At 45.2% G+C, this 16,477-nt stretch overlaps 1 protein-coding gene across 2 annotated transcripts in view; it reads right to left on the bottom strand.

Annotated features, from left to right (window-relative positions):
- The window catches only part of Axin1 (axin 1), a 51,486-nt gene extending 35,748 nt beyond the window's left edge, over window positions 1-15,738 (bottom strand). Inside the window, exons 1-2 of one of the 2 annotated variants that reach the window (XM_052194832.1) lie at window positions 15,357-15,738; window positions 10,883-11,841 (exon numbers count right to left, since the gene is read on the bottom strand). In XM_052194832.1, the coding sequence (XP_052050792.1) occupies window positions 10,883-11,775 (893 nt within the window). In that variant the 5' untranslated portion in view covers window positions 11,776-11,841; window positions 15,357-15,738. The remainder of the gene's footprint in view (window positions 1-10,882; window positions 11,842-15,356) is intronic. The other variant, XM_052194831.1, reaches the window with a different exon arrangement.
- Window positions 15,739-16,477: the final 739 nt, after the last annotated feature.

Below are 16,477 nucleotides of genomic sequence, written 5' to 3' on the forward strand. Positions count from 1 at the left end.
CAGCAACCTGTGCCAAATATATAAATCCCTGCTTTTTTCAAACACTACTGTAAGAGCCAAAGCAGTATGGTCCACAGAGACAACAACCATAAAGCACTCAGTCTTATGTTGGCTGTAAGCCGCTTCCCATTCATAAACCCACCAAACCAGCACCGGGTATCAGCATCACACAGCCTGGAGCCCAGGACTGGGATCCAATTCCCTGTCCTACCCACTACCCACAGTGTTTCATGGATGCCATGGAAGTCCGGCAGACTGTGGAGTTTTGCATGACTATGGCAGGAAAGGCCATGTTTGACACCATGTACAGATACTATGGTGGGTACATCAGGGTTCATAAGAAATCTCTGCAGCATTGCTAGAAGGGATGGTATATTTAAGATCTGCTCTAATGGGGCTGGAGAGATGGCTCAGCGGTTAAGAGCACAGCCTATTCTTCCAGAGGACTTGGGTTCAGTTCCCTGCACTCACATGGTAGCTAGCTCACATGGTAGGACCAGAGCTGCAGTTAAACAGATTGTAGGTGGCTGAGTACCCCTGGGATGCTGCAAAGACCAAGTTGAGGCAGAGGAAAGAAGACCTAGTGTTAGAACCCTCAACATATTGTCCACCATCCCACCTTTGCAATCATGAGAGAACCCAGATGGGAATTTTACCAGCATCTAAACATAAGCTTTGTTCAGGAGGCTAAATGCCCAAGTAGGGGCTGACACCACAGGCATCTGGTGGGAGACTCTCTGCACCTCCCGCATATTATCTTCTCCACAACATCCTCATTCTGCAGAATACTTATAAAAAAGCACAGTAGGAAGGTATTCATTTTCATAAAACATAAGCCTGTGAACTTATTAAGCTAGGGTTTCTTTCTTTCTTTTTCTTTTTGGTAATGATACAGCATTCTTCTGTGTAGCCCTGTCTGGTTTGGAACTTGCTTTGTAGACCATGCTGCCCTCAAACTCATGCAGATCTGCCTGCCTCTGACTCCCTTTAGTGCTGGGATGGACCAATAAACCAGGCTTAAGCTGAGGTTTCTAAATTCGCTATGAACCTAACTCTTCCATATTATTAACTTATTTGTGTATATTGGGGGGCGTGCCATGGCGTGTTTGTAGATGTCAAAGAAGTTATGAAAGTCATTTCCCTTGTTTCACTAAGTAGTTCCCAGGGATCAAACTCAGATCTCAGATCCTCGGGTTCAGAGGCAGGCTCTTTTAACTACTGAGTCATCTCACCAGCCCAAAACAAAACTAACTAACTTTCTTCTCTTACTTTTAAAACAGGTTCTCTCATCCAGGGCATGATGACCCATACCTTTAATCCCAACACTCAGGATTCCTAGACCGGCAGATCAAGACAGGCTGATCTCTGAGACTTCAAGGATAGCATGGTCTACAGAGCTCCAGCTGGTTCCAGGACAGTCAGGGCTGCGTTATACAGAGAATCCCTGTCCCAAAAACAAAATGAAACAAAAAGACAGACAGGAGCTCTCTATGTAAGCCAGACTGGCCTTGAACTCAGAGATTCTTTTGCCTTTGCTGGGATTAAAGGTGTGAGCACATCAAAAAAACTTAAAGGAAAAAGGTAGTTCTACTTACTTAGTTCAGAAATAATTTTTGCATTTTTCACTGCATAGTCACAAAAAATATTTCTTGAGGGCTGCAGAGATGACTCAGTGAGTAAGAGTGCTTGTTGAGAGCCAGGCGTGGTGGTGCGCGCCTGTAATCCCAGCACTTGGGAGGCAGAGGCAGAGGCAGAGGCAGGCAGATTTCTGAGTTTGAGGCCAGCCTGGTGTACAGAGTGAGTTCCAGGACAGCCAGGGCTACACAGAGAAACCCTGTCTCGAAAAACAAACAAACAAACAAACAAACAAACAAACAAACAAAAAGAGTGCTTGTTGAACAAGCTTGACAATCTAAGTTCAATCCCTGGGATCCACATGTGGTGGTTTGAATAGGCTTGGCACCATAGCCTCATGTGTTTGAATGCTTGACCCACCTGGAATGGCACTACTAGGAGGTATGGCCTTACTGGAGTAGGTATAACCTTGTTGGAGAGGGCGTGTCATTGTGGGGTGAGTTTTGAGGTCTCCTAGGCTTTATGCTCCCGCCCAGTGTAGAACCAGACCTTCCTCCTGGCGGTCAGCAGGAAGATAATCACCTTTTCCTGCCTACAGTTTAAGATGGAGAACTCTCAGCTTGTTCTCTAGCACCACGTCAGCCTGTATACCACCATGCTTCCCACCATGATAATGGACTGAACCTGTGAAACCTTAAGCCAGCCCCAATTAAATGTTTTCCTTTATAAGAGTTGCCTAGGAGGTCTAGAGAGATGGCTCAGCAGTTAAGAATACCAACTGCTCTTCCAAGGTCCTGAGTTCAATTCCCAGCAACCACATGGTGGCTCACAATCATCTGTAATGGGATCCGATGTCCTCTTCTGGTGTGACTGAAAATAGCTATAGTGTACTCACATATACATAAAACAAATAAATAAATCTTTTAAAAAAGGGTGGGGTGGGGGAGATGGCTCAGAAGTTGAGAGTACTGACTGCTCTTCCAAAGGTCCTGAGTTCAATTCCCAAGTAACCACATGGTGGCTCACAGCCATCTGCAATGGAATCTGATGCCCTCTTCTGATGTGTCTGAAGATAGTGACAGCATACTCACATATATAAAGTAAATAAGTAATTCTTGAACGGGAAAAAAAAAAAAGAGTTGCCTTGGTCATGGTACCTGTTCACAGCAATGAAACCCTAAGACACCATGCAAGGCTGAAAGAATGGACTCCCCAAAGTTGTTCTCTGACATACACATACACCACGGTATGTGTGCATGCACACATAATATACAAAATTGGGAGAAAGGGAGGAAAAGGATAGCTTAGCAGTTAATAGAATGTACTGTTCTTGCAGAAGACCAAAGTTTGATTCTCAGCATCCATGTTGGGCACTTCAACAGCTTGTAATTCCATCTCTCTCAGGAATATATATCTATGGCCTCAGTGGGTTCCTGTACTTGTGTGTGTGTGTGTGTGTGCACATATATATACACATATATATATACATATATATATATATATATACTTAAAAATAACCTTTTACATTTCTCAAGCCATAGAACAGGTTTAAGGACAATCTGGACTACATAAGACAATGTTGCTGGATGATGGTGGTGGTGGCAGCGGTGGTGGCACACACCTGTAATCCCAGCACTCTGGGAGGCAGAGGCAGGCGGATTTCTGAGAGGCCAGCCTGGTCTACAGAGTGAGTTCCAGGACAGCCAGGGCTATACAGAGAAACCCTGTCTCGGAAAAAAAACAAATCCAAAAAACAAACAAACAAACAAACAAACAACCCAACTTTTGGATCTGGGTGCTAAAGAGAAGGCTCGTGGTTATGAGCACTGGCTGCTCTTCCAGAGGACCCAGGTTCAATTCCCAGCAACCACATGACAGTTCATAACTGTCTCTAGTTCTAGGGAATCTGACAACCTCACACCAATGCACATGAAATTAAATAAATTATTAGAAAAAAAAAAAGCCTTTTGGATGTAGGTCACATAGGGAAAGTATATGTTCCCTGGGAACTTAACACCGGGGCTACTCACTGGCTTCTGTCCAGACATTTCATAATGGTAATGGGGGAGAAATGTAAGTTCCAAAAGGGCCAGGGAGCTAGCCAGACACCAAGGGCAAGAACTCTCAAGTTTTCTTCCCGAAAATCCAAATCTGTATGTTAAGACTGACTAGGAGGGGGCTGGAAAGATGGCTCAACGGTTAAGACCTTGGTTGCTCTTCCAGAGGTCCTGAGTTCAATTCCTAGCAACCAATGATGGCTCACAACCATCTGTAATGGGATCTGATGCCCTCTTCTGATATGTCTGAAAAACAGCTACAGTATACTCATATAAATAAACAAACAAACAAGACAGTATAGGTACATCTAGCTTTCTCATTCTGAGGTCATGTAGTAAGAATTCCCTCCACAGAACCAGCCCGACATCTGGAAAATGGTAGGCACAGCAACAGGAACTTGCTCTCTGACTTAGCCCCATGCCCAAAAGGCAACTGCAAGAGTACACAAGAGGGCTACAGGGAAGTCAGACTAAATGATGAATTTTATTCATGGCCATGAAGAGATAGTACCATAATAGATCAAGTCAGTCTAAGACATCCTGTGCCTGAGTCTTCAAACTCAGGCTCAACAGATTAGAACCTCATCTGAATCTACATAGATGTTCTCTCACAGCTTCCTGGCCTTTTGGCTAATATCAAGTGAAACCAGATGTTCTCACTGGAGCCTCTCACTCCCTCAAATCATGCCCCAAAGTTAACCTTCATAGCTATGCACCTACTGGGTGCTTCCTCTTATAGTTTCTTTCTTTCTTTCTTTTTTTTTTTTTTTTACTGGTTGATGGAGACATTATCTCCTCCAAGCACTTGGGAGGCAGAGGCAAGTGGATCTCCAGGAGTCCAAGGCCAGTCTGCTCTCCTGGCAGACAACAGGCAGGAAGAACAGCAGTAGACAAGTGAGCAATGGGTGAGCCCTGGAAAGTCACCGCCCCAGGGGCTTTGTCCCAGGGCCACTGCTTCCTCACAGTTCTGACACGGTGTGACTGGACGAAGAAAGACCCTTTCTGTCTACTCAGTTATGATTGCTTCCTGGGTGTTAGCCTACTCTGTTGAGCAAATTTCTTACAGATCAACATCAAGATGAACTCTTTTTTTTTTTTTTAAGACTTATTTATTATATACAGTGTTCTGCCTGCACATGTGCCTGCATGCCAGAAGAGGGCATCAGATCCCATTATAGATGGTTGTGAGCCACCATATGGTTGCTGGGAATTGAACTCAGGACCTCTGGAAGAGCAGTCAGTACTCTTAACCTCTGAGCCATCTCTCCAGCCCCAAGATGAACTCTTATAATACTGTTTAGACTAATTAATGATATTACAGTATTCTTGATTTGATTTAAATAGTTTTAGGAAGATAAGTGTAATTGATAGAAAATTTAAGGAGATGGTATTAGTCATTTTGCCAGAAAGATGTAATAAAGTTAGAATCAAGAATATAATGTGCCCCTCCTCATAGACTACAGCTAGGTTATAAAAGTAGTACAGTGATTTTCATGAGTTACAAGCACATACACTGCACTAGAAAGAAAATTAGGCTTGGACCGAATTAATGATCAAGGAAAACATTCATTGTAGGTTAGGTCTTGAGATGAGGCCACAGGTGTGCATCAGGATAAGGTCATGGACAAGGAATAGGTAACTCTATTATGAGTATAAGATCAGAAAACAGATGATTAGCTAGACTTCAAAAATAAGACTAAGAGCCGGGCGGTGGTAGCACACGCCTGTAATCCCAGCACTCTGGGAGGCAGAGGCAGAGGCAGAGGCAGGTAGATTTCTGAGTTCGAGGCCAGCCTGGTCTACAGAGTGAGCTCCAGGACAGCCAGGGCTATATAGAGAAACCCTGTCTCGGAAAAATCAAATCTAAAAAAAAAAAAAAAAAAAAGACTAAGATAGATGACCTGCTTCTTGGTAAAAATTTTGTTAATCAATAACATAAAAAAACTATTGCTTTGAACTTATAATGAGCTTACTGAATGAAAAATAGATAAAACTACTGCTTTGTACTTCTCAACAATCCTGCTGTAATTCCCTCTTGTATAACATTTTATCTGTTTATTTTATCTGCTTTTTAATGAGGTAATTCTTCATTTTACATAATGAATTTTGTCTGGGGTGGTATAAAAAAACTAAGAGAAAAAAATAAAAGTTGTTAGAGCTTGCTCATTAGAGCTTTGCTCTATCGACCAACTGTGTACATATGCAAAATGGTTAGAACTTACTAGAATTTTGCTCTATCCATCAAATGTGTGTATACGTGTGTGTATGTATACATGTGTGTGTGTGTGTGTAAATAGTTAGAGCTTGTTCACTAGACTTTTGCTCTATTGATTTACTATGTATGTATCTATGTAAAATGGTTAGAGCTTGTTCGCTAGAGCTTTGCTAATTCACCCAAGGTGGGAATGTGTGTCTGTCTGTATGAATGTATATGCATAAAGCTGTTGGAGCCTGCTTACTGGAGCGTGCTTGCTTCAGACACTAAGTCTATATGTATGAGTATATGTATTTTCTCTTCTCTGTCTTGCCATTCCCCTAGAGTTTAAAGAATTCAGAGTTTCTTGCCAGTCACATAGATTACCAGCCTCAGATAATTAGGTTCTTCTGTCATGGCAGCACTACCAGGGCTGACCCCCCATCCCACCTCCCCGCCCTCAATGGCTATTAGCACCAACCCCACTTGGCTTAATCCTTTGGTTGTCAAAGCTGGCCTTCAACAGTGTACAGAGCAAGTTTCTGAACTGCCAAGGATACACAGAGAAACTGTCTTGAAAAAAACTATTGTTGTTTACTTAACCCTCACCAGAAACACTCAATAAACTGACAGACAGGCCTAACAGTTCCTCTTGCAAGAAGGCTGGAGAGCAAGGGCTAGTTACCATGTCTACAAGATCCTGTTTTCTGAGTAGTGAGGGCTGTGCAGCAGGCACCCAGCCAAGCCACTATACTGCTCTTGCTGTCAACACCATCTGAAGTCTACTCCATATCAATGGACCAAGCCTGCCCAGGAGTATACCCCTGTGTTGGTCTCAGAAAGACATTAGGAAAAGATCCAGAAGACTCTAGGTACAGGGAAGAACATAGCTAGCAAGAATGGTAAGAGCGGCAAACATAAATGTAAGAGATCATTTCAGAAGTTAAGGATTAAAACCAACAGCCAAGTGCTTACTTCAGACCTGATCATTAAGACTTGTCAGGAAACGCAACCAAAATCAAACTTGTGGGCCAGGATCACCTATCAAGAAAACCCACGTCTGCCAGGTAGTGTGTCACATCCCTGGGCCTCAGTACAAACCATTCAGCAAATTGCCAGGCTAATTCATACCTCTTAAAACTGTGGAGCTATAGAGCAGGTACGTCAGGCTCACAACCAGTTATTAGTATTCTAGTTCCAGGAAATCCAGCACCCTCTTCTGGCCTCCAAGCACACCTTCTATATGTAGTACACATTCACACACTTATGCCCACACACAAACACAAAAAATAAGATAAGTCTAAAAAATGAAAATAACAACAACAACAACAAAACTCACCATCTATAACATTCTGGCCTTGGAGAAATAGATCAATGGGTAAAAAGCTAATTTAGCTGCCAAGCCTGACAATCTGAGTTCAAACCCCAGGATTCACATGGTAGAAGAAGAGAAGACTTGCAAGTTGTCCTCTGACCATCGCATGTGCTGTGTACTACATGTACACACATACAAACACAGAGACATATAAATAAAATGTAAAAAAAAAAAAGACCAACTGTGGGTATGGAGCCATTCTTTTTTTTTTTTTTTTTTGGATTTTGGTTTTTTCGAGACGGGTTTCTCTGTGTAGCCCTGGCTGTCCTGGAACTCACTCTGTAGACCAGGCTGGCCTTGAACTCAGAAATCCGCCTGCCTCTGCCTCCCAGAGTGCTGGGATTACAGGCGTGCGCCACCACCGCCCAGCTAATATGGAGCCATTCTTATAACCCAGTACTTGATCTGCTGAGCTCATGACCAAAGAGAGCAAAGAGTTAAGACCCCATCTCAAGAATAAAACAGGGGATCGGATGTGATGACACACACCTTTAATCCCAGGACTGGGGAAGAAGAACCAAGTAGGTATTTGTGAGTTCAAGGCCAACCTGGTCTACCTAGTGAGTTTCTGGTTGGCCAGGCATACAAGGTGAGTCCCTGTGAAAGGGAGGGAGGAAGGAAGGAAAGAAGACGTAAAATAAAAAGTGTCTAGGAAGATGATTCCAGGGTTAAGAGCCCATAACTAAAGTTCAGTTCCCAGCACCCAAGTAAGGTGGCTCATAGAACTTCCTGTAACTCCATCTCTAAAGTTTCCAATTCTGCAGGGCGGTGGTGGCTCCAAAAAATCCAAAAAAAAAAAAAAAAGGTTTCCAATTCCCTCTTTTGGCTTTGTAGGCAATGTCCCTCCCATCCCCTCCCACAAATGAACAAATAAATCTTTAAAAAAAATTTTTTTCCCAAGTTTTCAAGACAGGGTTTCTGTGTAGCCTTGACTGTCCTGGAACCCACTCTGTAGACCAGGTTGGCCTTGTACTCAGAGATATCCACCTGCCTCTGTTTCCACTGCCCAGTGCTACCACAACCTGGCTAAATAAATCTTAAAATTTCAAAAAGCAACAAAACAATAAAAAAGAGGTCAGATGTGGTAGCATATACCTAAAATCTCAAGGTTTGGGAGGTAGAAACAAAAGAGAAAGAAGTTCAAGACCAGCCTTTGCTACACAGCAAGTTCTAGACTTTGCTTTCAAAATGATCAAAACAGCCTGATAGTGGTTACCTACATCTTTGATCTCAGCACTCTGGAGGCAAAGTCAGACAGATATCTGTGAGTTCAAGGCCCGCCTGGTTTATACACTTAGTTCTAGGACAGCTAAGGCTACACAAAGAAACCCTGTATCAAAACACAAAACAAGACAAAAAGGGGGTGGGAGGGAATTTTTGAGGTCTACCTGGGATGCATAAGACCCTGTCTCCAAAATAAAACAAAACAAATTGTCCTTTAAAATCTTGCTAAGTAAACAGCACTTGGCTAATGACAATAAATAAAAATAGTATATACTGAATTATGCCTCTTAAATTAAAGATGTGTTAATTCTGTAGCTTTGTTAAGTGACCAATTTTTATTTCTTTGTGGTTACAGTAAACGTAAGAACAGCCCCGGTCCGTCCGTGTCCATGTACAAAGCGCCCCTAATCCCCCAGAATTTCACTGTGTGGAACTAGCTCAGTAAGCCAGGCTGGCCTTGAACTCAGAGATCTGCCTGCCTCTGCTTCGCTGAGTAATAGGATTAAAGGGATGTTCCAACACATCTGACTACTGCTTTTCTTTATAGTTCAATGAACCTCCTTTCTTGAGAACCCACTTGATTTAATCCCTGAGACATTAGACTCAGCTCAATCCTAGTTCAAAACATTGACTATCTCAACATCTAGAAATGGTTTTTAGTTTGGAAACAATGATAAGTTAAGTCTTTAATCATAAGTTCTAGGGTAATAGGCAAAAAATGCAAACTCTGCTCACAAGTGCGATAAGCACTAACCCAGCCAACCAAGATTCCTGTAACCACAACGATACTGAATTTAAAAAACAGTAAAGTTGATCTGACAAGACAGCCTAGCAGGTGATGGGCTCTGACACCAAACCTAGAACTCATAGGATAAGAATGTCTCCTATAGCCAAGCAGTGGTGGCGCACGCCTGTAATCCCAGAACTCTGGGAGGCAGAGGCAGGCGGATTTCTGAGTTCGATGCCAGTCTGGTCCACAGAGTGAGTTCCAGGACAGCCAGAACTATACAGAGAAACCCTGTCTCGAAAAAACCAATGTCTCCTATAGGCCAGGCGGTGGTGGTGCATGCCTGTAATCCCAGCACTTGGGAGGCAAAGGCAGGTGGATTTCTGAGTTGAGGCCAGCCTGGTCTACAGAGTGAGTTCCAGGACAGCCAGGGCTATACAGAGAAACCGTGTCTCAAAAAAAAAACAAATCCAAAAAAAAAAAAAAAACCTGTCTCCTGTAAGTAGTTCTCATACCACGCATGCACACACAAAGCACATATGAGCCTGAGGGCAGTGCCTCCCCCACCCCACCATATAAGGTGGATGGAGACACACACACACACACAGTGTAAACTTTTCATTATAGAGAAAGGTGAAGAGAAACCCTTGAAGAGAACAGTTTCAAAGCCATGATCACTTCTGGAGAGTACTGCTACACTGCTCTTCAAGCTGCACATGCCAGAACACGCAATCAGAGCATCCTTTGCTGATCACACCATGGAGAAAAAGATCCAATTCTGGAACTCCAAGCATAGCCATCAGGAGTTTCTGAACATTCCAACTGACTACATAGAAACGGTCCCACTACTGACTCATTCTCCAGAAAGAACACAAAATACTGATTAAAAAAATTAGCAAGGTGGGGGAGGAAGTTGGAGGGATGGCTTAGAAAAGCACTCGTTGCTCTTCTAGAGGGCCTGGGTTGACTCCCAGTACCTACATGGTGGCTCACAACCATCTGTTAACTCCAGTCTCAGGGGATCTAACACCCTCTTCTGACTTCTGTGGGCAGCAGGCACATACATGGTGCACATACATACATACATACATACACACACACAAAACACTCATACACATAAAAAATTAAATGAGTCTAAAATAAAAATAAAATAATTATAATTCTCTATGCATTTGAACGTATTTCCCGCTCATTATTAAGGGTTAAGGTCCTTCTATGCAAGAAGACATGAATTTGGTGCTCAAGGGTAAAGTTTAAACATTATAACTTCTAAGAATTCCCATGCTTCTAATAATTCACAAGCCATATGCTTATAATTCACAAAGCCCTATATTTAGCAGTACATGTGTTACTAAAGAGAGAACTCAGAGTTTCCTGCATGCTATGCAGGAACTCTACCAAACCTCTACACATTTTCATTTTGAATCTCTACAAGTTGCCCAAACTGACACTCAATTTTTCCATTCTCCTGCCTCAGTTTCCCAAGTAGGCAAGATTACACCTGGCAAAGTCTTGTTTGTTGCATTCTCAATACAAAATATAAGAAGGTATCTAAAGACACCTAAGTAACTAAGTAGGAAATAAAACTGTAATTCAGCAGCAGCAGCAGCAGCAGCAGAGATTCCAGCAGGGGTTAAAAACAAGACCACCTGTTACCAACACCTTTTCCTTGCTCCTTTGCCAGGTCTCCGAGCTGTGTATAGAAAATGGACACCCTGTGCCGAACTCACCTGAGCTCTCTGCCTTCGTTGTACCGTCTACTTGAGGGGGCCCTCGGGGCAGCAGTCTCCAATAGCAGCTTCTGGGTGAGCCTGCTGGGGGGGACAGAGTCTCGGCCATCCTCCTCATCTGCATCTTGGTCACATTTCCACTCTTCATCTTCATTCAAAGTTGGCAGGTATCCAGACATGCCCTTCCCTGTCCCAGACCCTGAGCTCTGGTCACTGCAGACCTTCGGACTCTCTGAGCCTGTCCGTGTGTACTCCAAATAAATGTCAGACTTAAGGAAGGAAGGGTAGGTATTCTCCTCCATGGTGGACTGGATTTCTGTCTGTGCCTGGTCAAACATAGCAGGATCGATCTGCTGCTTCATGACACAGTCCTTTATGAAGCTCTTAGTGGCTGGCTTGGTTTGTCTGGACACAATGCCATTGCTATCCAGGATGTACTTTCGGTAGATGGCTCTTGCCAGCTTCAGCCTCTTTTCCTCATTTGAGTCACAGGGTTCAAGTTTCCTGAAGCCACTGCAGGCAAACCAGAAGTCCAGCAGGTCAGCACAGCCCTCCTGCTTCAGGAAAGTCCTGAACAGGCTGATCCCATCTTGGTCATCCAGTAAGGAATGCAGTGACTCAGCCCACCTCAAGTATGGTGGGGTGGGGGAGGCACTACCCTCAGGCTCATATCCCAGATCCAGATCTGAACGTCTTGGGGTGGCTGTTGAGGTCTCACTTTTAACGCTGGTACCTTTCCCAGAGCAGAAATTGTGGTTGACAGGCCTCGAATCAGTAGATACCAGTTCTCCCTCTTCTCCAGGCACTGGGGGCCGGGGGGCATCTTCGGTGAAACTTGCTCCGAGGTCCAAGGGAAAACCCTGCTCCTGGATATTCATTTTGGGACTCTGCATCAGTGAACAATGAGCGCTGCACCCTAATACCTCAGTACTTACAGCTCCCAAGGGAATCAATCTCTCCTGTTAAAACCATTAAGAGGACAAGGATTAGGAAAGGTGGTCCATGGAAACACCAGAGGTTCTCTTGAGATGCGCAGGGATGCCCTCCCATTCCCACTTGGAGCAGAGACTCAGTGCAGACTTCCAGCAGAGACATATTTGGCCACAAATTTTGCTCTATCATTAAGGCAATTTCTGAAACTTTTACAAGAATGCCCTCTCACACTAAGTGAAAGCCTGGATCATCTCTCCTGCAAGGGATGCCTTCAATGGTAAGGCCTGAAGATCACCTATCCTGGCTAAAGAAATGAATGTCAGGACAGGAAAGCTAGAAAAGAGGAAATGCGCCTCTATCCTCAGTCAGCAGCATCAGTGAGCTGGTCCCTCATTCATGAAGATAATCACCTCACCTGCTCTAGTGACACTCAGAAACAAAGAGGCACAGTACACTACAGGTCCTCAGGTAGACAGCCACATGACAAGTTGAACAGTCTCTGTAGTTCCTGTCTATTCTATTACTTTTCACACTCGGCATGCCTCATGAACAACCACACAGCAAGATGTCCTTCCAGCTCTCAACAGCTAAGAGATCAAGCAATCACAGGCTGGCTACCTTCCACACTGAGGACCAGTGATGGAAAGACACAGTGCACATTCAGAGGCATCTATGCATCATCAACACAGAAAACCTTAGAGATTCAGAAAGCTGTACTTGGCTGCTAATTTCTCTCTTACAAGGAGATTCCCTTCTGATAGCTAGCATATGGTGACTTTGGAAAGACAGAAAAGGTACAAAAAAAAATCAGTTACAAATACAAGTATGCTTTTTCAATAAAGAAGCATACAGGAAATATGGTTAGCTCTAACAAATGAAAACTGTACCACCTCTACTCTTAGAGATCTCCAGCAGTGCCTCTGAATATATCCAACTCTCAATATATCCAAGGGACAGCAACACAGCCCCAAATGTTCCCAGCTAAAAGTGAGCTAGAGAGAGGCATATGTTAGAGTCAGATAACTGGAACAAAACAAATCCTAAAAACAAAGACAGGCATCATGGTTCATGCCTGTAATCTCAGCACTCAGGAGGCTGAGGCGATAAGAGGATCATCCTGAGTCAAGGCTAGCCTGAGCTATAAAATGAGAACCTGTCTAAATAAATAAATAAATAAATAAATAAATAAATAAAGCCAGTGTATTGGCACAAATCTATAATCTCAGCACTTGGAAAAATGAGGGAGAATTCAAGACCTGATCAAAAGTTCAGGGTCAGCCAGATCGTAGATGGTCCCAGCACTTGGGAGGTAAAGAGAAGCAGATCTCTGAGTTCAAGGCCAACCTGATCTATAGAGCAGTCAGAGTACAAGAACAGCAGGACTATAGAGAGAAACCTTGTCTCAAAAATAAAACAAATAAAAGAGTTCAAGGTCATGGGTTGGGGATGCAGCTCAGATGGTAGAGTGTTGCCTAGAAAGCTTGAGACCTGGGTTTCATCCCCAGATCTCCAGCACTGCAGAAAACTGAAAGTGATGCTGCCCGTCTCTGTATGGAGGTAGATGCAGAAGGATGAGAAACTCATTATTCTTGGCTACATGAGAGTTAGAGGGCAGTCTGGGGTATAAGAGATCCTGACACAAAACAAAAAACAACAAGATGCACATATACAACCTAAAAGAGAGTGGCTGTCCTTGGTCACCAGTCTATAGTGTTGAGCCCTGACTTCCACGAAATCCATCTTTTGCTCATTCTTACACAATACACACTTCACCTGCGAACAATGCTGATGGCTAGATTACTAATAGCTACAAGGAAGAGGCATGTACAAATAAAAGATGGGTCTCAATTATGACATTTCTGCAGCTAATGACTTCTTAGGCAAGCTATAATCTTAGCCTCAGCAGGACCAGCCTGTTTCTTAAGGTCACAGCTTATGACTGTGGTCTGCTGCTCATAGACCTCCCACTTTCTGGGAGTTCTATCTGCATGTGGTAAGCACATTAGATATTTGAACACCACACCAGCCCATCATGTCTACTATGCTCTTATCTAGGATATCATCCCAGGAAAAAGGGGCCTGCACTCCTGGCCACCTGTCCCTGAACATGAACGTTCCCACAGATTACTAACACTGAAACTGCCCAATTGCCAATAATCCCTGGGCTCCCACAGAGAACATTTAACATTTAAGGCATGCAAAAATACCACACATAAAGCAGTTATGATAATTCAGAAAAGTCCAAAGCCTATAGCACCAAATCTAGCCTCAAATCTGCAACAAACACCTATAAAGTGACTCCATACAGGTAATATACAAATCTGACATCATATATAAAATTTCCTTTGACACTGTCAAAACACACAGCCCTGGGTGTATTTGTATATATTGCTTATACTCAAGTATAACTTCCAAGCTTATGATTTAGGTTGAATGTGGAAGTAATAATATGACTAGCATACTAATGAGCCATTGATTAAACTCTTGAAAGGTCAGGGCTCTCATTTCATATCTAGTCCAGTCCCCCATCACATAAAGTCTTAACAGACAATATAACCCACTTTATTTCTCTGAAAGATGTAAGACAAGTCAATACTGTTGAAAAAAATCAAACAAAATCCCTGTGCTTCATATACTTTCTCGACCCTGAAGTGAGCTCTAAAATTGAAACCAGTCTCTCAGGTAAAGTCAGACTCCATCTTCTCCAAAACAGGTTATGAGTAAAGGAACATGGCAGAGTAAAAGGAAGGAGTACACATGTAATGAGAACTCTTTACAAGTTATCCTCAAGATGAGCTGAAAAAAAAATCCTTAGTTTTTTTTCTTTTTTCTTTAAGACCAACTAAAAACGTGTCTCCTGTGTTTTGGTTTTGAGTGATTTTGTTTTATTTGTGGGGAGCGTAAAATAAGGCAATGAACACCAGACAAGTAGGTATCTGGCAAGCCAAACCACACCATAGAGTGCCCTCCTTGGATTGTTCTTACTCGTCCCTACTTTTATTTACTTTTTCATAGGGGTTAGGGGCTGACGCAAAGGGAGGACACACACATAGTCTAGCACCAGTAGTTCCTCAGCACCAACTCACCCACATCGTCCCAGACCCAAGAGCAAGTACACCACACTTAGCAGGCACACACCCAACTGTAGATCATTCTTAGAATCCTTGGTTTTCTTTACTCTCTTGTCCTGTTCACACTGGCCTTTGCTTTCCCCATGCCCTACTATAATTCTGTCCCTGGCACATCGGCCCCCCAAAGCCCTTCTCCCCATATGTCTAGCACACCATGCAGTCCCCACGCATCTACTCATACTACGCAGCCTGCCACCTCTTCTGCTCAGCGTCCCCTTGGAGCCCTGGTCTCCCTGAGTCGGGCACAACCTCGCACATCGCGGGCCGCGCTCCGACACGCCTCCCGCCCGCAACCCGCGCGCCCCTCTCTTCCGGGTCCGCGTACGCCGGCCTAGCGCGGCCTACTCCCGCAGCCCCGGGCAGCAGGCCTCCGCGCCACAGGAGCGCGCCCGTCGGCTCCCACTACTCACCAGCGCGCGGCGGTTGTGGAGGCGCGGCCCCGGGCCTGGCTCCCGGCCCGGCGAGGCCCATGCGCTCAGCGGCGGCTCAGCGGGCGGGCCACGGCGGGGGCGCGGCCCTCGGGGGCCCCCATCGCGTCGGCGGCGACGGCTCGGCGACCCGTGGCCCGGAGGCTGCGCGAGGCAGGCCGCAGAGCGCCACCAAGACCGGCCGTTCACTCTCACCAGCCCTCTCTGGAAGGAGGCTCCAGCCCGACCCCAGCAGGCTCCTGCGGCGGCGGCGGCGGCAGTGGCCGCAACGGCCGCAAGCGCTTCCCTGAGCCGGGAGCCTGAGCCCAGAGCCCTGAAGCCCAGGCCCGAGCGCCCCCGCCGGCGCCGCCCGGAAGTGCGGGGGCGGGGCCGCGGTGTGGGGCGGGACTGCTGCGGAGGCTGGGTCCTGGCGTGGAGGCAGAACCACGATGTGGGGCGGAGCTTCTAACAAGGGGCGGGGTGGGAGGCTGAGGACCAGAAGAGTAAGGGGCAGGGTCTTGAGCGAGAGGAGGGCTGCGGCGTACTCAGGATTGGAAGGAAACAAGAGCCAAACAGTGTCTTGCGGTTTTGGAGGCGGGGCGTGAACTAAGACGCCGCTGGGAGGATGCCCAATGGGGCAGCGACTACTGCTCGTCCCGAAAGGTGGCATGGGAAACAGCCCTGAGCGCGCTCAACCACAACCACGGCCATCACCGAACCCTAGGCCGGTACACTGAAGGCAGACCACGCATGTCTAGTCACAAATGCTACTGAAAGGGCCCACCACACAAACACACACATAACACATAGACTGTCTCCAAGGCATCTCTTGCTGAGTCTGCTAGCATAACGAGCCAACTCCAGGTTGCCCCACCACAGGCTTATGGACACGAGGCCACAGCATCAGGAACACAGATGCCCAGCTCTCTACTTGGCAGGCCCACACCCTGGGTCAGCCACATCCCAAGGAGAAATTACGTGAACACGAGGAATTACTGCACTTAAGAATGTCATCTACTGCACTTGGGAGGCAGAGGCAGGCAGATTTCTGTTCGAGGCCAGCCTGGTCTACAGAGTGAGTTTCTGTACAACCCCCCCCCCCCAAAAAAAGGTCATCTCCCAGG

The sequence above is a fragment of the Apodemus sylvaticus genome, chromosome 10 (assembly GCF_947179515.1).
Source record: "Apodemus sylvaticus chromosome 10, mApoSyl1.1, whole genome shotgun sequence".
NCBI classification, from domain to species: Eukaryota; Metazoa; Chordata; class Mammalia; order Rodentia; family Muridae; genus Apodemus; species Apodemus sylvaticus.